The sequence below is a fragment of the Lepus europaeus genome, chromosome 16 (assembly GCF_033115175.1).
Source record: "Lepus europaeus isolate LE1 chromosome 16, mLepTim1.pri, whole genome shotgun sequence".
Classification (NCBI taxonomy): Eukaryota; Metazoa; Chordata; class Mammalia; order Lagomorpha; family Leporidae; genus Lepus; species Lepus europaeus.
Genome location: NC_084842.1, coordinates 4,680,710 through 4,706,447, shown reverse-complemented (window position 1 = coordinate 4,706,447; position 25,738 = coordinate 4,680,710). Strand labels below are relative to the sequence as shown.

At 39.2% G+C, this 25,738-nt stretch overlaps 1 protein-coding gene across 3 annotated transcripts in view; it reads left to right on the top strand.

The window, feature by feature from the left end:
* Positions 1-25,738, top strand: part of ADAM9 (ADAM metallopeptidase domain 9) — a 151,187-nt gene that overhangs the window by 87,244 nt on the left and 38,205 nt on the right. For all 3 annotated transcript variants that reach the window (XM_062212891.1, XM_062212892.1, XM_062212890.1), the window contains one exon: positions 9,257-9,440. In XM_062212891.1, the coding sequence (XP_062068875.1) occupies positions 9,257-9,440 (184 nt within the window). The remainder of the gene's footprint in view (positions 1-9,256; positions 9,441-25,738) is intronic.

The window sequence follows — 25,738 nt, the reverse complement described above, 5'->3', positions numbered from 1 at the left end:
AGTACACACAGGTTGGGAGTAGAGCCATTGGTGGTAGAGTAGAGGTTATGATTACAAAGGAATGAGGCCCAAGTGTGCTGGACAGGGTCTAGAACAAAGGACAGAGTCATTATTAGAGGAGCTAAGAAAGGTGCTGTCTAAGCTACAATTAAGTTTTCTGATTGAGAGGCAAATAGAACCTGACAGAAGGGGCTTGATAATAATCTGGTGGGCTTTAGGCCTTGTAAGTGAAGAGGCCCAGACCTATCTATCTCTTCACATGGGGTATATCCTAAGGGAGGTGTGAACCTCCTGGGGGAAGGCACTCTGTTGACTTTCATTACTTGGCTGGTCTGGGAGGAGAGCTGGCCAGGTAAAGGCAGGTGTCATCTCTAACAAGAAATTTACAGTTCTGCCTGCAATGTTGCTGACCCTGCTTGGCCGTGCCCTCAGCTGCAGTGGTCTCTTTGGAAGCTGGCCTGAGTGAGGAGCTTTTCAGCTTAGAGCCAATAAGATCTGTGGCTCTGACCTGGGCATCCTTCGACTCCAGGGCAGGTCCATTTCCAGTGATCCAATTCTTGGCAGAGCTGCCAGGGCTCTTCACAAGCTGACTTCTGCTGAAGCCCAGGCTTACCACATTGAAAGCCACTGCAGTGGACTGGCCTGTTGGGTCTCCTTGAGGGCAGATCACTGTACAGATCAGCCATTAATAGGCCTGCCACCCATTGCTTCTGATGCCTAGCTTTCTTTTCCTCCTGGTTTGTGTTAAAGCAGACCAGAGGATGCAAGTCAAGGGAGTGCTCGTGTCCCATCTCTAATCTTCGGTGGCCTGAACTACAGGTCTATAGTCACAGGCATGTTCTGTAGTAGTTTTTCTAAGTAGACAATGCCCATGAGGAAAATTATATTCTCACTTTAAAACTTTCTTTCCCTTTGGTCTGAAAGGGAGGTTTTTTCTACTTACTGTTTACTTCGCTGATGGCGAAGTAAATCTAGCTATGAGATTATAATTTAAGCTCTTATTTTGGCTATGCTATTACAGAAAAATGTTAGCCATCTCTTTTATAAGGTCTAAAGATTAAATCGTGCGTCCTACAGATTCCTTCATAATAGAATTAGTTTCCTACCTTGAAGAGAATAGAGAAATGAAAGAACAAGTTGGGCTTAGAATAGAGAAATGAGGGAGCAAGTCCTAGATCGCTTGCTGACAATAGCAATATCACATGAATACTTAGCAAACAGTTTCAACCATTAGATAGCAACTTAAGAAAACATTTACCAGAAGGTCCAATGCCTTCTATAAATTTTAAGAATCATGTATTTGAAAACACCTCTTAAATATCTAACATGGTGTAGTTTGTTTAACCAGTAAACTTAAGCACAACCATATGAAATATTTTTAGTTTCTTTCTACCAACAAGTATAAATCATATGATACAGAGATTCAGGTCACACGAATTAAAATGTACCTTTGATTAATTTTAGCAGCTTAAATTTATGGACAATCTTATCTATAAGCCATTTAAAATAAAATTCTTAATAAAATTTTCCCATGTGGACATACAGTATGTACACACATATAACATAATAGATCAATATAGCAATTTTAATAATGGCTTTTAAAATCTTTAACTCTTTTTGTAGATTGCCAATTGATTTGAATTGCTTTTTGTTTTTAGTAACCTCAGTTAACCATAGTTTCTCTCAGTTGGTACTGTTAATACATTATTGGCTTCATCTGTTTACAGAGCCGTCCCATAGTACTGAATACAATAGAAGTGGCTGGAAAAAGTCCATAGGAACCTATAGGAGGGCAGCTAAACACAGAACCAACAACACTTTAGTTTTATGAGCAGCAAATCATATATAACTGGATGACAAGAGACTTTAAGTCGCCATGTTTAAAATTATAAACTCATCAACCAACAAGAGGCACTTGCTTACTTCACAGTATTTTTGAAAGCACCTGTAAGATTTTACAAGTATTTAACCCTTTAGGCCTCTGGGGCTTTCTCACTAAGATAACTATCATGTCTAGTAACACAAGATCATTAGACTTTTTAATTCTCAAACATTTGTATTAATAGCATTTTCCATTATAGAAACTTAAAATTTAGTACCACGTCACATCTTGAGAGCACTTCTAATATAATCCAAATAGCCTGATTAGTTGGTGTCTCTATAAGATGAGAGACATAGGTCCTTCGATTTTTTCAGTTGTGCCCAAACTGGAAAAACCAAAGTCCAAGATTTACTGGAAATTTTAGAGTCCAGATTGTTTGAAACTTTGATTTTTTTGAATGCCTGTCAAGAATGCCAAGAAGGCTCAAAATCCAAAATATCTGGTTGAAATAAGATTCCTTAAAATCATGACATATGATAGACCAAATTTGATCGTTGTTACAAGGTGATTATTGAAATCTTTGAAAATAAGCACATATTTAAATAACCCATAGCTCTTAATAAAAATTCAGCTGTTTTTGAACAATTAGAATGTAACAGACATCAAGAGAACATAATAGATTACTTTAACTGTAGTGAAATAATTTTCAACGATTCCACTTATTTATATCTGTTGGTCACTCTATGTTGCTCCTACAGATTTACTCATGTCTTTCATAGTGATCAGCATATATTTATTTCACATCTACATTCCTTTTTCATTTTTAAAAAATTTCTTTGTTTATTTGAAAGGCATTTACGGAGAGACAGAGGCAGAAAGTGAGAGAGAGGTCTTACATCTGTTTAGTTTCAAAATGGCTGCAACTGCCGGAGCTGTGCCGATCTGAAGTCAGGAGTGAGGAGCTTCTTCCAGGTTTCCTATGGGGGTTCAGGGGGCCCAAGCATTTGGGCCATCCTCTGCTGCTTTCCTAGGCATAGCAGAGAGCTGGATTGGAAGTGGAGCAGCCGAGACTCGAACCCGTACCCATATAGGATGCTGGTGCTGCTGTCAGAGGCTTCACCTGCTATGCCCCAGTGCCGCCCCTCTTTTTTCATTTTTTTAAAAAAGATTTTATTTATTTATTTGAGAGGTAGAGTTACAGAGAGAGAAAGGGAGAAACAGAGAGAAAGGTCTTTCATCCGCTGGTTCACTCCCCAGATAGCCACAAAGGCTGAAGCTGAGGCTGGGCCAATCCCAAGCTTGGAGCCAGGAGCTTCTTTCAGGTCTCCCACATGAGTGCAGGGGCACAAGCACTTGGGCCATCCTCCACTGCTTTCCCAGGCCATCAGCAGAGATTTTGTATTGGAAGAGGAGCAGCCGGGATAAGAACTGGCACCCATATACGATACCAGTGCCGCTGGCAGAGTCTTAGCACACCACACCACAGTGCTGGCCCCATCCTTTTACATTTTATAAAAATTGGAGTTAATAGCTAACATCTAAACAAACAACCCACTTAAGAGATGGGCCAGGGACCTCAATAGACATTTTTCGAAAGAGGAAATCCAAATGGCCAACAGACACATGAAAAAATGTTCAAGATCACTAGCAATCAGAGAAATGCAAATCAAAACCACAATGAGGTTTCACCTCACCAACAACAGATGCTGGAGAGGATGTGGGGAAAAAGAGACACTAACCCACTGTTGGTGGGAATGCAAACTGGTTAAGCCACTATGGAAGTCAGTCTGGAGATTCCTCAGAAACCTGAACATAACCCTACCATACAACCCAGCCATCCCACTCCTTGGAATTTACCCAAAGGAAATTAATTTGGCAAATAAAAAAGCCATCTGCACCTTAATGTTTATTGCAGCTCAATTCACAATAGCTAAGACCTGGAACCAACCCAAATGCCCATCAACAGTAGACTGGATAAAGAAATTATGGGACATGCACTCCATAGAATACTATACAGCAGTAAGGAACAATGAAACCCGGTCATTTGCAACAAGATGGAGGAATCTGGAAAACATGCTGAGTGAATTAAGCCAGTCCCAAAGAGACAAATTTCATTTGTTTTCCCTGATCGGCGACAACTGAGCACCAAAGGGGAAACCTGTTGAAGTGAAATGGACACTAGAAGAAACAATGACCTGATCAGCTTTTGTCCTGACTCTAGATGTACAATGTAATACTTTATCCTTTTTAGTATTTGTTGTTGTTGTTCTAGTACTAGTGGTTGAACTCTGTAATTAACACACAATTATTCTTAGGTGTTTAAATTTTAACTGAAAAGTGATCCCTGTTAAATATGAGAGTGGAAAAAGAGAGGGAGGAGATGTACAATTTGGGACATGCTCAATCGGACTTGCCCCAAATGGTGGAGTTAGAAATGTGCCAGGCGATTCCAATACAATCCCATCAAGGTGGCATGTACCAATGCCATCTCACTAGTCCAAGTGATCAATTTCAGTTCACAATTGATGGCTCTGATAGGTCTAAGAGTCAAAGGGATCACACAAACAAGACAAGTGTCTGCTAATACTAACTGATAGAATCAAAAAGGGAGAGAAGGATCCACCATGGGAAGCGGGAGACACAGCAGATTCATAGAATGGCAGATAACATCCTTGTGCAAGACAGTCCTAGCAGTAGAATCCCATGGCCATCTTGTTTAGCTTTTTTATTATGAGGTCACTAACTCCGTGAAAATACCATAACTTTTTGTGTAGCCATCGCATACATATAGTTTTAGACATATGTTAGTGTCATTTGATAATTCATCATTTGCAGGTAATTTTTTTTTTTACAAGTTCTGGATTTTCCAGAACTCTAAATTTATCTGATTTTTAAAAACAATTTATTTATTTGAAAGTCAGAGTTATAGAGAGAGAGAGGAGAGACACATAGAGATCTTCCATCTGCTGGTCCACTCCCCAGATGGCAGAAACCAGGAGTAGCTTCTGAGTCTCGCATGTGGATTTTAGGGACCCAACCACTTGGGCCATCTTCTGTTGCTTTTCTCAGGCCATCAGCAGTGGAGCAGCCAGGACATGAACTGGGGCCCATATGGTATGCCGGCACAACAGGCAGTAGCTTAACCCACTGTACCACGATGCTGACCCCTATTTTTGATTTTTAAAAGTTCCAATAGAATAATTCTAGATATAAACATCTTTCCTTTATGATTATTATGGTACATTTTAAGATGTTTGCTTTAATTTTCCTGGAATATTTTTGTATATTTTCCTTTTTCAGTGTGCTTGTATTGGCCTTTTTTACAGCAACTTTCCTTATTATATTTTTTAGATTTCAGTAAGAAATTTTATTTTACATTAAAATATTACCAATAATAGCTCAATTGTGAAAAAATTTTTTATTTATTTAAAGGGTTTATTTACATATTTGAAAAGCAGAGTTGCAGAGAGAAATGGGGGAGAGAGAGAGAGAGAGACAGAGCTCAGTTGTTCTTCCATTCACTGGTTCACTCCCCAAATGGCTACAATGGCTAGGGTAGGGTGAAGCTGAAACCAGGAGCCTGGATCTCCTTCTGGGTCTCCCATGTGACTGCAGGGCCCAAGCACTTGGACCATCTTCTGCTGCTTTCCCAGCCACATTAGCAGGGAGCTGGATCAGAAGTAGAGCAGCTGGGACTCTTACAGGAACCAGCGCTCTTCCAGGTTGCTGGCATCCCAAGCAGCGGCTTAACCCACCAGGCTATAACACTGGCCTTCAATTATGATTTTTTTCTAAGGAAGACTTCCTTCACTTCTTTAACAGGGTCAGATGTCCTCTCAAAGGTGTTCTTAATGCTGTGTGCTTGTTTTTCATAGAATTTGACATGTTGTGTTTTCATCATTGTTACTATTTTGTAAGTCATATTTTGATTTCTCCTTTGATTCATGGATTATTGAACATATACAGGTTAATTTTTAAATAGCTGTGGATATTCTGGTTGTCTTTTTGTTCCATTTCTAGTTTAATTCTACCAAAATAATACTCCATATGATTTCAATTCTTTGGAATTCATTGAGATGTGCATTATTGCTCAGCATATACTCTGGAGAATGTTCCATATGTAATTGAAAAGCAAAGTATATTCTGAAGTTGTTGGATGTATCAGGTTAATTAATAATCTTATTCAGATCTTCCCCATCTTTGGGGTGTACATGTCTATTTTGTCTGTTAGGTATATTAAAATCTTCAATTATGACTATGAATTTGTTTCTCTTCATATTTCTATAAATTTTTTCATGTATGTTTTGAATTATTAGATGTCTACACCTTAGATTGTTTCCTTGATGAATTGATCCTTTTTTATTATGAGATTGTCCTTTGTTATATTTGTCAGAGTTTCATTTCTTTATGTGAATCTATTGGTTAGCATCCTTTCTCACTGAACTTTAAGGCCAGTGACATGCTTTTATCTGTTGAGTTTAGCACAATGCCCTGGGCCTACAGAGTGCCTATTAAATATCTGTTGAATGAATGAAAGTACAGATACTATGTAGCTCATTTTAATTAATATATTCATTAAGAAAATACATTTGAAACTAGACTTGGTGGGCCTGAGTCCTGGTTCAAACAATAGTTCTGAAGTTTTGAACAAACTGTTTCACATACATACCTCATCTTGACCCTGTAATGTGGGGATAATAATGGTATGTATTTGCAAGTGCTGTTTTGAAGACTGAATGAGTTGAAAGATGTTAGTATTAAGAAGAGAACCTGGTTCATTATAGCACTCATCATGTTCATCTTACTGTTATCATCCTCATCCCAGAAAATGTATAAGGCCAGAAAATTCCAAAGAAAGTAATCACGTGTAGTCTTCTCATCCATAGATATTCTCTTACATTTTTGTTGCATCTCCTTCATGCATTTGTGTACATACATCAACGTATACTTAATGTTTATCATTCCCCATGTTCCCTTTTGACGGAAGGGTGGTTTTCTCCTTTAGGATATAGGCATTTTCATCTTTTAAAAATATTTAAAATGTGAAATTTCAAATATATAGAAGGAGTGGAGTCAAAAAAAATAGTAGGGTGAATACCAATGTATTCTAGGTTAAGATGCTGTTAATATTTTACCATCTTTACTTTGTATAGACTTTGCTGAACCATGTTTAAGTAAATTATAGGCATTATAATTCTTTGCTTCTAATTTCTACAGCATTCATCTCCATTACATAAGACCATTACAATACTGTATCACCCTAACAAAACCAATAATTTCTTAATATCATGTACTGTCTGTTCAATATTACCATTTCCCAAATTATCTTTATAGCTGAAATTTTTTCCACATCCAGATTCACTTAAGATTCACACATTTATTTAGTTGTCATATCCCTTAGGTTACTTTCAATCTAAAATATCTCTCTCTACTCTTTTTTTTTGAGGGGTCCTTTTCAGTGACACTTACTTGTAGAAATGACTTGAGCTAGTTCTGGATTTGATATATTCCTGTCAGTGTTGCTTAACCTGTGTCTCTATCCACTGGGTCTTCTTTAAATCAAAAGTTCTATCTAAAATCTCAATTGTATTCAGGTTAAACATCTTTGACAGGAACAGTTCATGTGATGTGTTGTGTCACAGAGGCACTTAACCTCTCGTCTTACCATTGTTAGTGTTACTAATTGACAGTGATGAAATCTTTTTGTTATACAGTTAGGTTTTTCTGTTGCAGATATCACATAATATGTGGCGTGATGATTTTGTTCAGTATGAATACCCAGTTTCCCACCAGGGTTTCACCTCGTTCCTTGCCTGAAGCATTTGTTTTAATGAGGATCACATTAGAGTTTTCATTTATAATTTAACAATGAAAATATTTTCTTATCTTTTTTGGCTGTCTACATTTTTTACCATATAGGCTGTCTGTATCTTTGCACATTTTTCCATATTGAAGTCATTTTCTTAATGATCTGTAACAGCTTTTTTATGTTATTTTCCTTTTACATGTTAGTATGTCACCAAGACTGCTTATAAAATACTGAGTTTATCATAACAATGTGAATTTTATAGGCACCTATAAATGTTAACTGAGGTATGTTTTATGCTATGTGCTATTTTAGAGGTTCATGTATCTAATTTCTGCAAACTATGTGATATAGGCATTATCATTTATCTCCTTTTTTCAGATGATGATACTGAAGCTAAGAAAATTTAAGCAATGTACTCTTGTCAAATAAATGGTGACATGTTAGGAAAAAATACAGGATGGAGGGAAGATGAAGACTTAGCAGCAGCATATACAAAAATTAAATAGGATTTTAGCTAGTGGTAAATTTAAGCACTTCAATAATGTAATATAGCTACCGTAAAATGTACTATAATCTTGGTCTTGATAGAAGTAGTGCATCTGATAGTCAGTTAGAGATGCATTTTTTTTTTCATGCTGTAACTGAGATTTCTTGCTGTGTTCTGAGCACTATGCTTCCATAGGCAATGAGGCAAACTGTGACATATTTAGAAGGAACTTCCTTGTTGCATGAAAAATAATTGTAGGATTTTGCCCTAGTGAAGTAAGTAGTTAGGAGCTGCGTAATAATTGTCCTAAAATATATGTCTTAAGAGAAGGAAAGGAGATTATCTGGGTGGGCTGTGGAACATCTGGAATCAATGAGGAAAAGTTCTAAGGAGATGGATTTTAAATCAGGAGATCAAAGAATGTTAGGACAGCTAGAATGGGAAGTTTTGGAGGTGATAAGTTAGACGTGTTGTGGAGAAATGTCCTGTGATGAATTGGCAATGATATAGAAGAGATTCACAGATAAGGTAGGTGGTTGTGTCAGATGACAGCCTGACAGATGACAGTTAAATAGGAAATTTCAACCGTATCATGAGAGTTGATGTTGGGGGCATGTAGGGTGACATGAAAGGATATGGGGAGGGCCTTTAACTCACCCAGCTTTGGTGATGGGAATTGTTGTCAGGAAAGACTTCACAGACTTCTGATACTGAATTAGTGAATTAATTAGTGAGTTAATGAAGTGACTCTTTAACCGAGTAACTAAGAGTTAGCTAGGCCAAGAGAGGTTAGGTCTTTTCTTAAGTTATTTTACATTACAGAGCCTTACCGTAACTCTAAGACACAATCGAGTTTTGTATTGCTGTACTAATTCTTGAGCTCTGGATAGTGAAGTAGTCCAGGTGAATCAGCATCACCTGGTGCCCTAATAATTCACATACAATATTCACTTATCTTTTTTCTTTGCTTCTCTGCAGTATTTAAGGAGAGCTGCTTTGACCTCTGTTGCTCTCCTCGCATACATTTTTTCCCCCTCCTACTGAGTTTCCCTTCAGCTGAACAGCGGTGAATACAAATATATAATTTTCCTTTGCATATACACTACACACTTTTTATGTTTGTGTTATTTCTCTCTAGGAATGCTTTGTGTGGAAAGCTTCAGTGTGAGAATGTACAGCACATGCCTGTATTTGGAATTGTGCCTGCCATTATTCAGACACCCAGTAGAGGCACCAAATGTTGGGGTGTGGATTTCCAGCTAGGATCAGATGTTCCAGATCCTGGGATGGTTAATGAAGGCACAAAATGTGATGTTGGAAAGGTAATCAGAATGTTTTCTATTTACAAAGGAAAATGAAAGTTTGAAATCACTATAGGAAGTAAGGTGAGTAAGGTGGTTACTCTTTTCTGATTATAAAAGACATTTATATTTGTTGTAGGAATTGTAGAAAATCCAAAGCCTCCAAGGAGAAAATGGAGGCCAACTGTAATCCTCCCATCCAGATTTTTGCTGTAATGTGTTAGTTTGCTACTGTTGGGCCAGTGAGGTGGCTTACAGGAGTTGTGTGTGCCTGTATTTGTGCATTTGTGTTAGAAATGTCTGTCCTGCCTGTGCTCCTTGACACCCTGACCACAGGAGTTTAGATCAGACATGTGCCAGAGCTTGACTTGCCACCACTGGTTCCACATGAGAAGTTGATCTGGGCCAAATCCCTCATTTTGGGGGATTATATAGTTAAGAAGGATAATTAAAAGTGAGGACAGAAACTAGGAGCTGGACTAGGAGGGCTGTGACAAGGTTAAGCTGTGTATATAACAGATAGAAAGGAGCACAATTCTTGAGTAAGTTGAAGAAACCAACCAAGATAGAGGAGCAGGAGACATAATTGACTGATGATGTAGCCAATGAAAAAGAGAGCTGAATGGGCCTTGAAGTTAGCTCCATTTCTAGGCAGTTTTCAGTTTGCTTTCTATTCTTCACTTCTCCTTAAAAAAAGACCCACATGCTTTTATGCCTGTTTTTGAAGCTAGATAAACTTGAGTGTTGTTATAAACAATATTTTGTAAATGGCTTTACCATAAAACTTTCAGAACATCCCCGATTGTTTTCTCAGGTTAAACCACTACAATGGTGTTTATTCTTTTTAGGTTTTAGGTATAGTTTTGCCAAATTTCTCTTTGGAAAAGATTTTGTTAGTTTATCTTCTAACCAGTTGTGTATAAGTATTTTAAATTCTGAATATCGTAGTCAAGAGTAGCAGTTATTTTAAAAGCTTTCAGTGGCGATTTTCTTTTTATTTTACTCTTTGTTGATTATAATGATATTGAACTGTTTGTCTATATAAATTTATTCTTTCTTTTATGATTTACTTGCTCTTTATTCCTTTAAAAATTATTGACTTTAAAGAGCTTAAAGACATTGAAAGACATTTTTCTGCATAGTATCAGATTATTATTCTCTTGCATGTTTTAGTAGATGTCTTTTTTAGAGTACTTTTATGTGCATAAAAAGGCTGGCATGCCTTCTTTTTTCTTTTATCATTCATGCATTCATTCATTCAGAAATTATTACTTGGGTTGTTGTGGTACAGTGGGTTAAGCCACCACCTGCAGTGCTGGCATCTTTTATGGGTACTGGTTTGAGTTCACCTCTGATCTAGCTCCTTGCTTACATGTCTGGGAAAGCAGCAAAGCATGGCCCAAGTCCTTGGGCCCATGCACCCACATGGGACACCTGGAAGAAGCTCTCGTCTCTTGGCTTTGGCCTGGCCCAGCTCTGGCCATCAGGGCCACCTAGGGAATGAGTCAGTGTATGGAAGATCTCTCTCTGTCTCTCCTCTCTCTGTAGCTCTGCTTTTAAATAAATAAAGAAAAAAAAATGTTAAAAAGAGAAATTATCACTAAATTCCAAGTTCTGATATTTTGTTTTCAGAATGGTTAGTATTGCCTAACAACCTCTATTATAATTTGAAATTCTATTTGAATTGCTTGCTATGCTAAATTTTTATGTATAATATGGGCTCAGTTTCTCATTTCTCTTCATGTCCACTGATCTGTCTCTGGCTATTCACATATCTGTTCTGCTTTGTTTTACTTTGGATGACTTTATGTTGTATTTTTTAACATCTGGTAGTACAAATGCCTCCTCATTCCTTCTTCAGAGTTTCCTTGGCTATTTTCATTTATTTATCATTTCAGATGAACTTGAGATCATTTTGTCAAGGTGCAAAAAAATTAAAAGGCACTTTGGAATTTTGGTTGGGATGTCATTAAATTTATACATTTATTATGGGGAAAAGTGACATCTTTACATTATTGAGTATGCCATACAAGAACATGGTATGTCTTTCTGTTTTTTTGGGTCTTTTAAAAAGATTTCATCATAAAGATCCATTCTAATTTTTGGTTAGTGTTCCTATGTATTTTACAGGTCCCATCCCTCTGTTACTTTTTTTAGAATATATTTTTAATTGTTTTTAATTAATAAGACCAGCTGTTTTATTTATGTTTTTTATTGGCTATTATTGGTATTTACAAAAAAAATCATTTGTATCTATTCATTTTGTAATCAGCCATATACTTAGTTAGGTATTTTAGTTGATTCGAATTTTCTAGGTAAATAGTCATTTTCTTTAAATGATACAATGTTTATTTCTTTCCTGAGTTTACCATTTGGATTTTTTCTTTACATAATTGCAAGGATAGGGACCGGCGCTGTGGCTCACTTGGTTAATCCTCCGCCTGCGTCGCCAGCATCCCATATGGGCACTGGGTTCTAGTCCTGGTTGCTCCTCTTCCAGTCCAGCTCTCTACTGTGGCTCGGGAAGGCAGTGGAGGATGGCCCAGGTCCTTGGGCCCTCCACCTGCGTGGGAGACCAGGAGGAAACACCTGGCTCCTGGCTTCGGATCGGCGTAGCTCTGGCTGTAGCGGCCATTTTGGGGGTGAACCAACAGAAGGAAGACCTTTCTCTCTGTCTCTCTCTCTCTCACTGTCTAACTCTGCCTGTCAAATAAATAAATAAAAAAAAAATTGCAAGGATAGAGGTTTAAGAATAATTTTGAATAGGATGATAACAGTATGCATCTATGTCTTGACCCTAACTTGACTGAAAATACAATCAGTCTTCCAAGGTTATGTACGACTTCAGCAGTTGGCTTGAGATAGTGTTTTTTATTTAATTGGAGTATCTTTTTAAATTATAGTTAAGAATTAAAAACAGAATTTAAAACTTTATAGGTAATTTTTTCACAGCTATCGAAATAGTCATTATTTTCTTTTGATCTATTCATGTGCTAGGTTTTATTATTAAATTCCCCATTAATTTTATAATATATTATGTATAATATGTTATGCATTATATACTTTTATGTATTTTGTATTATATTCTTCCATTCCTACAGCAGACACTGTGGTAGCATTTTATTTTTCTTTAGATACATTTCTGAATTCTGTTTGCTGATGAATATACTTTTGTGTTTCTGAAGCTGAAGTCTCATAATTTTTTTTAACTTATAGAAGTGTACTCTGTGGTTATAATCAGTACTCTCAAATCTCATAAAAATCAGCTAACACTGGATTAAAATGTAAAAGGAGTTTGATTCAAACCACAGGATCACATAAAGGGCCTTGGAATCCAGAATCTCAGATGATGTTCCTGTGATTCTTTTTCCACCCCTGGAGGTGTCAGTCCAGTCCAAAGGCTGGCAGACTTGAGAGTCACCAAGAGCCAATGTTTGAGTTCACACTGGAAGGTAGAAAACAAGCCCAGTGTTCCAGGTGGCTGAGGGATTCCTCCGCATCAGTATTGACTGCTGTTCAGGCCTCCGGCTGATGGGATAAGGCCCATTACAGTAGAGAAGGATACTGTTTTCCTCGGTCTGTTGATTTAAATGTTTATTCCATCCAGAAACACCCTCACAGAAACACTAGAATAATGTCTTGTCTGAATATCTGGATACTCTCCAGCCCAGTCAAGCTGACACATAAAATTAACCATCACAGCTGGTTATTATAAGTTAATACAATTCAAAGTAAAAATACAAATTGGAAAATATCTGCAAAAGATGGTAGTTTGCAATATTCATTTATCTTTGTTCTCGCCCCAAACCTCTCATACGATAAAGGAATAAGCCTAAAGTGTGAGCTAAAGAAGATTTCACTAGTGGTTAAAGATTTAAATGTTTTGAAGAACTGAAAGAGGAGGAAGAATATTTTGACAGAGTCATGCGGAGACGGCAAGGTTGTGAGCAGCTTAGCTGCCTCTTAGCTCTGTAGAACTCTCAACAGACTTGTGACTTGAAGCACTAGTTGGGCCTGAGAGTGGAGTGAAGCATGGGGCTCAGAATGGAATTATTTCAGTCTACCTGGAAAGAAACTAGCCCCACAGCCTCCTTCTCTGGCCCTGTCAAATGAACACCAGCAGTTGCTTGTTCTGGGTAAAAGATCAGAAGATAATGATTTTTGATACTGTTTTTGTCCTTGTCCTGTGAGGTACCTATTTCCGTGTCCTTACCATAGCCCACAGTTCTCTTCCGGAAGTCTGTAACTTAACTGTGTTACATAAATCAGCTAACTCTTGAGGGAGCTGCACAGAAGAGACAGAAAATATAAGAAAAAAGATTAAAAGTCTAAGAGGATGAAAAAAGGGGTTTTATATCCAACTAATGTATTTTTTAATTTTGGTTTTATATTTGGTAAGGTGCAGCATGTAATACAGTGTGTGATGATCAAATCTGGATTAGCATTTCCATCTCTTTAAACATTAAAAAGATTTTTTTCATTAACATAATAATTGGACATATGGGTATTTATGGAACAAAATCCAAGTAATTTAAATATTTAATTTAGTCAAGGAACATAGAGAAAAGGGCCACTTGTGAACTTTGAGCTTATTGGTAGAATAGTCCCTTTCTGAAATGCTTGGAACAAAAAATGTTTGATTTTGGAGGATTTTGAATTTTAGGATATTTGTATAGGCATTATCAGTTGAGCATTCTTAATTTGCAAATAAAAAAATTTGAAATGCTCTGAAACCCAAAACTTTATGAGTATCATGTTGGTACACAAAAAGTTTTAGATTTCACGTCAATTATGGATTTCAGAATTTGGATCAAGGATATTCAGCCTGTACTGCTGAAGAAAAGTCCTAAAAGTATCCAGAGACAAAAACCAAATGAAGAACAGGTCACATATAAAGAAATGAGATTCATAACTGAATAATGGAAGGCAGGAGAGCATTCCTTTCATGTTTTCGAATGATTCTCAACCTAGTTTGTACACAGCTGTGTACTTAAATCGCGTTATTAGTCAAATGCAAGGGTATTAGTAAGAACATTTTAGACATTGAAGGGTTCAGACCATTTATCTTTATTCATTCTTTCTTAGATTATCATTTAAAGCAATGTTCCAACAAATCAGCAAGTAAACCAAAAAAAAAAAAAAATTCTAATTCAGGAAACAGAAGAATGTCAAGGAGAAATTCCAAGATAGAAGCCCTGTTCAAGGGTAAAGAGAGCAGATGTGTACAGTTCAGGTTGGAGCAACAGGATCCTGTAGAGGTCTGTAGAGAAAGAGAGGATATGACATAGTAACTTTCTTGAGGGAAAAATATTGAGGATATGACAAAGGTTGTAAAAGAAGAAAGGCAAGTTTTAACTGTAGTAAAAAACAAAAGCTATTAGTGAAGGGAAATATACTCGTTATACTTAATTTTGAAATCAGCAGTGTTTTTGTCTTAATTGTTGGCAAGAGACACTTCCTCCAGTTTCCTCCTCTACTTCCTGTTTCCTGGTGGAGGAATTTGCACTCCCTGCCTCAGGCTGATCCTCTTTCACTGCTCTCCAAGGGAGGCACAGTGACTGGTCTGTTGAGGTGGATTCCTTCTGAGAGGAGAGCATGGTGGGGACAAGAGGTGTGAAGTCACCACACAGACCCCAGGAGCCAGGTGAAAACAGGCCAGAGGCGAGCAGCAGTCCACGGACTCATTTATTTCAGTTGATACAGCAGCTTATATAGCCAAGGCAGCCAATCCGGTCAAGGGGCGGTCTATGCCCTAACCAGTCACAGCCTGTTGCCAGGCACTTTCCGAAGCCATCCAGTCACAGCCTGTTGCCAGGCAGTTTTCTGTTGCCAGTGGCCATCTTGGCATGGCCTTCTCATTCCACCACACTGGTCCAACTCTTGAGTTTGATCGGAGACACTGGCACGGGTGGCTCAGCCCTTCTGCTCTTTCTTTCTGATCTGCCTTCCTGCAGAATGGATGCATTTTGGTCTGCTGTCTCAGCCTTGCAGTAAATTTAATGAGGCAGGCTTTGCTTCTGTGGGAGAGGCATGTGGTTGTCCAAAGCAACCTGTAACTGGGCATATAAATTTGATGCTGGAGTGCAGTGTCAGGAGTCCGTTAAATTTGTGCTTTATTAGTAATAAAGATGGAGCTTTGATTTGCTGTTGGCCTGTTCTGTGTTCTCTCAGCTAGTTCTGATTTGTTTGGTGAGTGGTGGGTTGTTATATACTGATCAGTAATAGCCCAACATTAATGGTGGAAATATTAAGCAATGCTTGGAGAAAGTAGAGGAGATGCATTTTGGGTTATGTAAGAAAGCTGAATTCAAAAGGATGTTGATGATGTTGAAAATAGATAAATCAGGAAATATTGTACTTGTTTAAAATAAAGAGCTAATTATTGAAAGAAACAATGGTTACCCTTAGATTATTAGTACAGCCAATGAAGTGTTGATCAGCAAGTTGTTTTTATCAGAAGCCTTTCAGCACCATTTGGTTTTTAACCATTGTGTATATATTATTTTGATTTTTAAAATTAAATGAAAAAAAAAGGACAACAGATACTTGGTTCTTGGGAAGTGCTTTTGGAAGTGTTCTGTCACCTTCATTGAGAATTGTCTAGCCTTGAAATTTAGATTTGATTGATATTTGTAGGCTGAATGAATCTACAGTGGGATGAGTTTATGATGGCAATGATGCAGTTTACCAGATTGCTTGACTACTTAGAAATCTATGGGTTACCAAAGTTACAAGATTTTTCTATGAAAGTATTGGTGTAACAGACTAAAATGCTTCTTGCCTGGTTTGAAATCCAGCAAAACATAGGAGAAGACAACATTGTGATGAATATTTACTGAAAAACTAACTCTTTACTTTTGGAAATTGAGCATGCTTTTTGGCTTAAAGACTATCAGGTGTTTCTTTGAGTTTGGAATGAAACACTAAGATACCCTTGTTCAGTGAGTTGGTAATGTTTTCATATTTTGATCAATGTTCTGAGTTAATTGAAGAGTGTAATCTTGCCTATAACATGGAAAATGTGTGTTATGAAAATCTGTGCATAGATTTCAGTTTTTCTTTTGTACTAGACTAAACTTATCTTTTAATTCCTTTTACTGCAAACTTTTTGAAGTATCCTTGTTTTCAGGCCTTTGACATTCCCATGTGATGGTCTTGTTAATAGAGAAAGCAATGATAAAGTCTCCTAGTAGCTTTCTGTTTTCGTTTTCCTTTATTCTTTAAGTAATTTTTTGACAGAGTTAGTGAGAAAGAGAGAAAGGTCTTCTTTCCATTGGTTCACCTCCCCAAAGCTGCTATGGCCGGTGTGCTGCACCAGTCCAAAGCCAGGAGCCAGGTGCTTCTTCCTGGTTTCCCATGCGGGTGCAGGGCCCAAGCACTTGGGCCATCCTCCACTGCCTTCCCAGGCCACAACAGAGAGCTGGATTGGAAGAGGAGCAACTGGGACAGAATCTGGTGCCCCAACCAGGACTAGAACCCAGAGTACCAGCGCCACAGGTGGAGGATTAGCCAAGTGAACCACGGCACCGGCCTATAAGTAATTTTTTAACCTAGAATACTGATGATGCTTTGTTTTAGTTTCTTATTACACTTTCCTTATGGATTATATTTTTTGTTAGTTCCAAACATAGTTTGCCCTACATTGTTTTTGTGTGAAATTCTACTTTAATTGATCCTGGTTTTTTATCTTTTTATTTTTTGCGTTATATATTTTTATTGTTTTTTAAAAAATTCTTTAATATATATGCTTCATGTATTTCCTATATACAGATTTAGGAACATTGATATTTCCTACCCTACCCTCCCTCCTGCCCATGCTCCAACCCTTCTTCTTCTTCCTTCTTCCATTCCCACTCTTAACTTTACATTCATTAAGTAAACTGAAAACAGATCTTTGTAAAAATTAAATTAACCCTACATTAAGTATAAGAGTTCAACAAATAGTATGATAAAAAAACACTGTTCCTCAACAGAAGAGACAAGGGCTGTAAACAGTCATTAAACCCCAAAAGTCCATTTCATTCCAATATATTACATTTTAGGTACTCTATTAGCTACCTTTGATTAGGGAAAACATATGATATCTGTCTTTTTGAGACTCCTTATTCCATGAAGTATAATGGTTTCCAGTTGTGTCCAGCTTGTTGCAAAAGACAGGATTTCTTCTTCCTCTTTTTTTTTTTTTTTTTTTTTTTAACAGCTGAGTAGTATTCCATAGTGTATATATACACCATAATTTCTTTATCCAGTTAACAGTTGATGGACATCTGGGTTAATTCCATTTCTTAGCTATTGTGAATTGTGCTGCAGTGAACATGTGGGCACAGATAACTCTTTAATATGATGATTTCTTTTGGTTTGGGTAAATTCCCACAAATGGGATGGCTGAATCATAGGGTAGGTCTATATTCAGATTGATCCTGTGTTTTTTTTTTTTATTTTTAAAAATATTTATTAATGTAAAGAGAACAGATTTTATGTATTTCATAGATATAATACTAAGAAGATAGCAGTACTTCCCTTCCACCTTCTGTCAATCCTTTTCCTCTCTTCCTTTCTCTTTTTTCTTTAATTTTTGCAGAAACAATTTTTAACCTAGAAACCTTTTATTTAAGGAACACAAACTTGATGCATTTCATATGTACAGATTTAGGAACACAGTGATTCTTCCCACCTTTTCCTCTCTCCTGCCCTCACTCCCACCTTTCTTCCTCCTGCCTCTCTTTTTTTTTTTTTTTTTTTTTTGACAGGCAGAGTGGACAGTGAGAGAGAGAGAGAGACAGGGAGAAAGGTCTTCCTTTACCGTTGGTTCACCACCCAATGGCTGCTGCAGCCGGTGCACCGCGCTGATCCGAAGCCAGGAGCCAGGTGCTTCTCCTGGTCTCCCATGTGGGTGCAGGGCCCAAGCACTTGGGACATCCTCCACTGCACTCTCGGGCCATAGCAGAGAGCTGGCCTGGAAGAGGAGCAACTGGGACAGAATCTGGCACCCTTACCGGGACTAGAACCCAGGGTGCCGGTGCTGCAGGCGGAGGATTAGCCTGTTGAGCCACGGCGCCGGCCATCCTGCCTCTCTTAGTCCCATTTTTATTTTTTACAAAGATCTATTTTCAGTAGTTAACTTTATACTCATAAGATAAACTCTACACTAAGTATTCAACAAATAGTACACTAAGTATTCAACAAAAACACTGTTCTTCAACAGTCAAGACAAGGGCTATTCAAAATCATAGTATAGTGTCAATTTCACTTCTGTGGATTACCTGTTAGGTACTCTTATTACCACTGATCAGGGAGAACATATGGTATTTGTCTTTTTGGGGCTGGCTTATTTCACTAAGTATAATGGTTTTCGGTTGCATTCATTTTCTTGCAAAAGACAGGATTTCATTCTTTTTTTTTTTTTCTTTTATGGCTGAGTAGTATTCCATAGTGTATTTATACCACATTTTCTTTAACCAGTCTTCAGTTGATGGATATCTGGGTTGATTCCATATCTTAGCTATTATAAATTGAACTGCAATAAACATAGGGGTACAGATCATTGTTTCATATGCTGATTTCTTTTCATTTGAGTAAATTTCTAGGAGTGGGATGGCTGGGTCATAATGGTGGGTCTGTATCAACATACTGTCTTCCACAGTGGCTGTACCAGTTTACATTCCCACCAACAGTGGGTTAAGGTACCTTTTTCGTCACATCCTTCCAGCATTTGTCATTTGAATTCTCTATGAGAGCCATTCTAACTGTGGTGAGGTAAAACCTCATTGTACTTTTGATTTGCATTTCCCCGATGGCTAGTGATACTGAGTATTTTTTCATGTGTCTGCTGGCCATTTGGATTTCATCTTTTGAAAAACATCTATTCAAGTCCACTGGATTGTTAGTTTTGTTGTTGTTGAGTTCCTTGAGCTCTTCATGGATTCCGGATAATAAGCCTTTATCAGTTGCCTAGTTTGCTAATATTTTCTCCCATTCTGTTGGTGGCCTCTTCATTTGGCTGAGTGTTTCCTTTGTAGTGCAGAAGTTTCTTAGCTTGATGTAATCCCTTTTGTCTATTTTGTTTTCATTTATTGCCTGTGCTTCTGGTATCTTTTCCAAGAAGTCTTTGTGTTTGCCAATGTCTCAGAGTTTCCCCAAAGTTGTCCTCTAGTAATTTGATGGTATCAGGTCATAGATTTAGATCCTTGATCTATTGTGAGTAATTTTTGTATAAAGTGTAAGGTAAGAGTCTTGTTTCGTAACTTCTACATGTGTAGATCCAAATTTACCAGAAGCATTTGTTCAGTACAGACTGTCCTTGCTCTAAGGACTGACTTTAACTCCTTTGTCAAAGGTAAGTCGCTTGTAGATGGCAGGAATTAATTTCAGAGGTTTCCATTCTGTTCCATCTGTTGACTACATGTCTGGCTGTTAGGATTATAATTGCCCTGTGGTATGTCCTGAAATTTTGGTATTGTGATGCCTCTGACTTTGTTTTTGTTGTTTAAGATTGCTTTAGCTATTTGGGATCTCTTGTGTTTCCATATGAATTTAGCTACTCTCACCTATGCTGGCACATGAATTGCATGCACAAAGCATCTGTGCAGTCCTCATTGTGAGCATGGAATCTCTGCATTGACCCACCGTGGGCAGTCACGGGGCTCTGGGCCTCTGATGCCAGACACTGTGATTACCCAGAGAACCAGCTACACCCCATGCCCTATATTTGAGTCACAGAATTCCTACGTCACATTACACAAGGCTCCCACAGTCTCAGGCCCGCAAACCTGCCCCAATCACAGGGAGAGCAGAGATGTTCCCAGGGTCCAGCTGCCTGTGGGTGCTCTGCCTTGTCAGTTGGAGCCCTGGAGCAACTCACAGTTCTCAGTGGGAGTCCTGCCCCTGCCAATCCTCAGGCCAGACTCAGTGTCAGTGGTGAATGTGGATTTATCTGATAAAATCCCCTAGTTGAGTGTGCAAGAGCTGCCACAGCCTTTATTGGTGTTAAGTTGCCCTTTGTCTCCCTTCTGGTCCTGGTATGCCCTTGTCAGGGGATGGGGAAGAAGTTGAGTGGGCTCAGCTAGGGCTTCCGGCCAGACTGAAAATCACTGTGGTCTGCAGGGCTCTTTTTCAGGCAGTATCATTAGTAACATGGGTGCTGCAGTCTGTTCTTACCTCTCTCAGAAGCTGGCGGCTCCTTCAGCCCCCAGCTGCACTAGTCATTGGTGGTGTCCTTGCTCACTGCTGCGTGTTTGTATTGTCTCTCTTCTTTCTGTAGAACGTCCACTGCAGACTTCTCCAATTGGGAGATGCACTGGGATATAGAACAGATAGATAACGCTGGGAATGCACTTCCTCCTCTTTTCTTCTGTTATCTTCCCGTGGTCAAAATCAGCATGTCTTTTTCCTATTCAGCCATCTTGGAATCTCCGCCTCCCCCACCCCCCACCCCATAGGTTTTTTTGCCTAATTCTCTTCAGTGTCATTTTAAGTGTGTGTCTTGTGAATTTGTATCTCAATCTTAAATTCTTTCTTCCTTTGGAGAAAATCTTTTTAGGAAAGGAAGATCGTTTATTACATTTTCATGGTTAAAAAGTTTTAAAAAATGGTATAAAACAAAAGATAAAGTTCTCTTGCTGGTGCCCTACTCATTCTTCCTCTTCTCAAACGCATTTTCTAAGGGTAAACACTATTACCACGGTAAGGCCACCACAAAACACACTAAACACTTGAGTAGGGGAAAGGGTTTATTGGGGGTAGGGGGTAGAATCTGACAAGCTGGAGGGAGAGTACATGAGCACAAGAGAGAGAGAGGTCAAGAGCACCTGTGTGTGGGATGCAGGTCCTGTTATACCCTTGCAGGGGGTAGGGAAGTGAGAGCAAGGAATCATGTTAAGGTGGAGGGTGGGACTGACGCTTGTGGTTGGGCCATTTGGCCACCTGACATCTAGTTAGCCAGGCTGAGCTTAGGACTGAAGCTTACTGTGCAAGGTGACGACCGGGGCCAGAGCCTAAGATGGTATCTGGTCTTAGATGGTGCTCGGACTTAGATAGTGCCACAGATAAGAGCGTGCCATTAAGACCGTGTCATTTTACTAACAACCACTATGTTATATGTCTGTAGAGTACTGTTTCTGAGCCTTCACAAATGTATATATACCCCCTCTCACCATTTTGGAATGCAAACATCGATTTGACTTTAAATCAGGTTCTGAAATGTGTTTGTTCAGTAGCACAGAGCAGAGAGCCTTCTACTTCATTCCATTATATATAAAACAATTATTTAACTAATGCTGAACACTTTTCTGTTTCACCTCATCTGTTTTTGTGAGTGCTTCTATTGGGTAGATTGCTAGGAGCAGATTTTTTAGATGAAGGGATATATATATACATTTAAGATTTTGATAGAAATTACCCATTTAGCTTTCAGAGTAGTAGTAGTAATTTACATTCTTTTAACTGTATATGTCTTCCCTCTGACATTCTTGTCAACACCAGTCTTTTCAATTTTGGCATCCTGATGTGACAAAAATCATCATTATTATTTTCGTTAGCATCTCCCTGCTTGAATATCTTTTCATGTGTTTATTAGGTCCATTAATTTTTTATTTTGAGAAGCTTATGTTCATATCTTTCTTTTCTCTTGTTGATTTGTAGTTTTGTTATTTTTAAGGGTTTCTCCTATATGAAGTATATTAACTGTCAATTACATCTCCTATAAATGTGATTTATAATTTGTCATTTTTTTGCCTTAAACATATTTAAGGTATTAAATCATATCAGGCCGGCGCCGCGGCTCACTAGGCTAATCCTCCACCTGTGGCACCGGCACCCCGGGTTCTAGTTCCCGTCGGGGCGCTGGATTCTGTCCTGGTTGCCCCTCTTCCAATCCAGCTCTCTGCTGTGGCCCGGGAGTGCAGTGGAGGATGGCCCAAGTGCTTGGGCCCTGCACCCCATGAGAGACCAGGAGAAGCACCCTGCTCTTGGCTTCGGATCAGCGCGTTGCGCCGGCCGCAGCGCACTGGCCATGGCGGCCATTGGAGGGTGAACCAACGGCAAAGGAAGACCTTTCTCTCTGTCTCTCTCTCTCACTGTCCATTCTGCCACTATCCACTCTGCCTGTCAAAAAAAAATATATCAATCATGTTTTTTTTTTTTTTTTTGACAGGCAGAGTGGACAGTGAGAGAGAGAAAGACAGAGAGAAAGGTCTTCCTTTGCCGTTGGTTCACCCTCCAATGGCCGCTGTGGCCGGCATACCGCGCTGATCCGAAGGCAGGAGTCAGGTGCTTCTCCTGGTCTCCCATGGGGTGCAGGGCCCAAGCACTTGGGCTATCCTCCATTGCACTCCCGGGCCACAGTAGAGAGCTGGCCTAGAAGAGGGGCAACCGGGACAGAATCCGGTACCCCGACTGGGACTAGAACCCGGTGTGCCGGCACCGCTAGGTGGAGGATTAGCCTGTTGAGCCACGGCGCCGGCTTTCAATCATGTATTTTATCTTGATTCATGTCATGCTTAGAAAAACTTTCTGTATCCCAATGTAATATAAACTTTCTCCTATGTTTTTGTAATTGTATAATTTTGTTGGGCTTTTGGATTTTATTGGTATAGTTTAATTTTAAAAAATTTCATCTTATTTCTGTGTTCTTATTTAATGGTGTTTTACATGATTTTTAAATGTTTTCTTCTTTTATTTTCTTGCTGTATTACACAGATTAGGTATTTGTGTGCTAAGTGCACATGTTTGCTTTTTTTTTTTTTTTTTTTTTTTTTCATTTGAAAGAGTTACAAAGAGAGGGAGAGATAAAGAGAGAGCCATCTTCCATTTGGTGGTTCCCTCACTTAATGGCTTCAACAGCCAGGGCTGTGCCAGGCCAAAACCAGGAGTTCAGAGCTTCTTCTAGGTCTCCTTACAAGTGGAGGGGCCCAAGCACTTGGGCCATTGACTGCCGCTTTCCCAGGTCCACTAGCAAGAAGGTGTTGGATCAGAAGTTCAGTAGCTGGGTCTCAAACCCATGCCCTTTTGGGATGCCAGTGTTGCAGCCTGTGGTTTTACCTGCTATGCCACAATACTGATTCCATATGTGTGTGCTTTTTAAGTTATACATATTTTTCTTTCTGTTCTACTATTGTTTTCTTAATAGTCGTAAAACACATGAATACTTTTCCTCACAGATGTCAAAAATAAAAATATCATCTACTGATTTCTCCCAAGTAGAATGTACCACCATTACTTCAAATACTACATAACATGTTTGTAGTTGTTGTTGTAAAAATATTGAAAATACTGGAATCTTATTTATATGAGAGGTCTCTTAGATAAGAGGTCTCTAAAAAGTTCATGGAAAATGTGCAGTATAGAAAAACTATGCATGAATGTAAAATTATTTTTCCAACAGAATAAGTTTATCTTTTATTTTATTTTCTCCACGAACTTTTTGAAAAAGTATTCTCTTATCTAAGTATATATATATATATATATATATATTATTTATTTTTTTTTTGACAGGCAGAGTGGATAGTGAGAGAGAGAGACAGAGAGAAAGGTCTTCCTTTGCCATTGGTTCACCCTCCAGTGACCACCGAGGCCAGCGCTCTGCGGCTGGCGCACTGTGCTGATCCGAAGCCAGGAGCCAGGTGCTTCTCCTGGTCTCCCACGGGGTGCAGGGCCCAAGGACTTGGGCCATCCTCCACTGCACTCCCTGGCCACAGCAGAGAGCTGGCCTGGAAGAGGGGCAACCGGGACAGGATCGGTGCCCCGACCGGGACTAGAACCCGGTGTGCCGGCGCCGCAAGGCGGAGGATTAGCCTAGTAAGCTACGGCGCCGGCCCAGATAGCTGAGATTTAAAAAAAAAAAAAAATTATTTACTTTTAAAATTTTATTTGAAAGAGAGAGAGACAGAGACAGATTGACACAGAAAGGTCTTCTATCTACAACAACTGCGACTAGGCCAGGCCAAAGTAAGGAGCCAGAAACTCAATCTGATCTCCCCCATGGGTGGCAGGGGCCCAGGCACTTAAGTCATCACCTGCTGGCTTCTAGGGCGTACACTGGCAGGAAGCTAGAATTGGAAGCAGAGCTGGGACTTACACATATGCGCTTTGATAAAGGGTGAGGGCACCCCAGTGGTGTCCTAATCATGGTGCTAAATGACCACCTGATTTCTGAGAGTTTTCAAGGCAGTCCTTTCTGGCTTCTACCAAAGACTGGACTGTGGGATGTTTGAATGGCCTGACAATTTGGTTCTACTTAAGATGTGGAGTGTAAATTTTTTTATTTGACTATTTATTTTCATTTTATTTGCATGAGACAGAGAGAGAAAGAGAGAGTGTGTGTGTGTTAGTGAGAGAGAGAGAGAGAGAGAGAGAGTGTTGGAAAGAGATCTTTCATCTGCTGAATCACTGTCCAAATGCCTGCAATCATCAGGGCAGCACCAGGCAGAAGTCAGGAGCCCAAAGTTAATCCAAGTCTCCCACATGGGTGGCAGGGACTCAAGTACTTGAGTCCTTCAAAAAGTTGTCCATGAAGAGAATACCTGCTGCCTCCCAAGGAAGTGTAATAGCAGGAAGCTGGATTGGAAGTGGAATAGCCTGTGCTGGAACTGCTACTCCAGTATGAGATGCGCATGTCACAAGTGGTGGCCTAACTGTTGAGCCAAACAGCTGCCTCAGACTTTACTCTTTAAATATTTGTGCAACATTTTTTTTTTAGAGGACAGACCAATCATCGGGTAGGGAAAAAGTGAAAAAGTAAAGCTCTTCACCTTCATTCTGATTGTCATAGGTAGTTCAGCTCTGGTTTCAGACTTGCATTGTGAAACTAGTTATGTAGAAGTCCTGTTGTTACTTCCTCTGCTCTCCTAATGTGTGTGGCTGGTCGTTGTTGGTGTGGGTGCGTGCTAGTGTTATACATTTCGTGAGGTTTATCAGTGTGTTATTCCACTTTGATTCTGTCTGTTCCTCAAAGTAGACACTGCCAATGAGAACATCCTTTTCTTCTTCTTTTAAAAGCAAATCTGTGAGATATTAACACATTAATCTTATTTGCATTTTTTATTTGAAAATTAATTGAGGGGCTGGCACTGTGGTGTAGTGGGTAGAGCCACTGCCTGTGGTGCCAGCATCCCATGTGGGCACCAGTTCGAGACCTGGATGCTTCGCTTCCAATCCAGCTCTCTGCTGTGGCCTGGGAAGGCAGTGGAGGATGGCCCAAGTGCTTGGGCCCTGCACCCGTATGGGAGACCAGGAGGAGGCTTCTGGCTCCTGCCTTTGGATCGGCTCATTTCCAGCTGTTGCGGCTATTTGGGGAGTGAACCAGCAAATGGAAGATGTCTCTC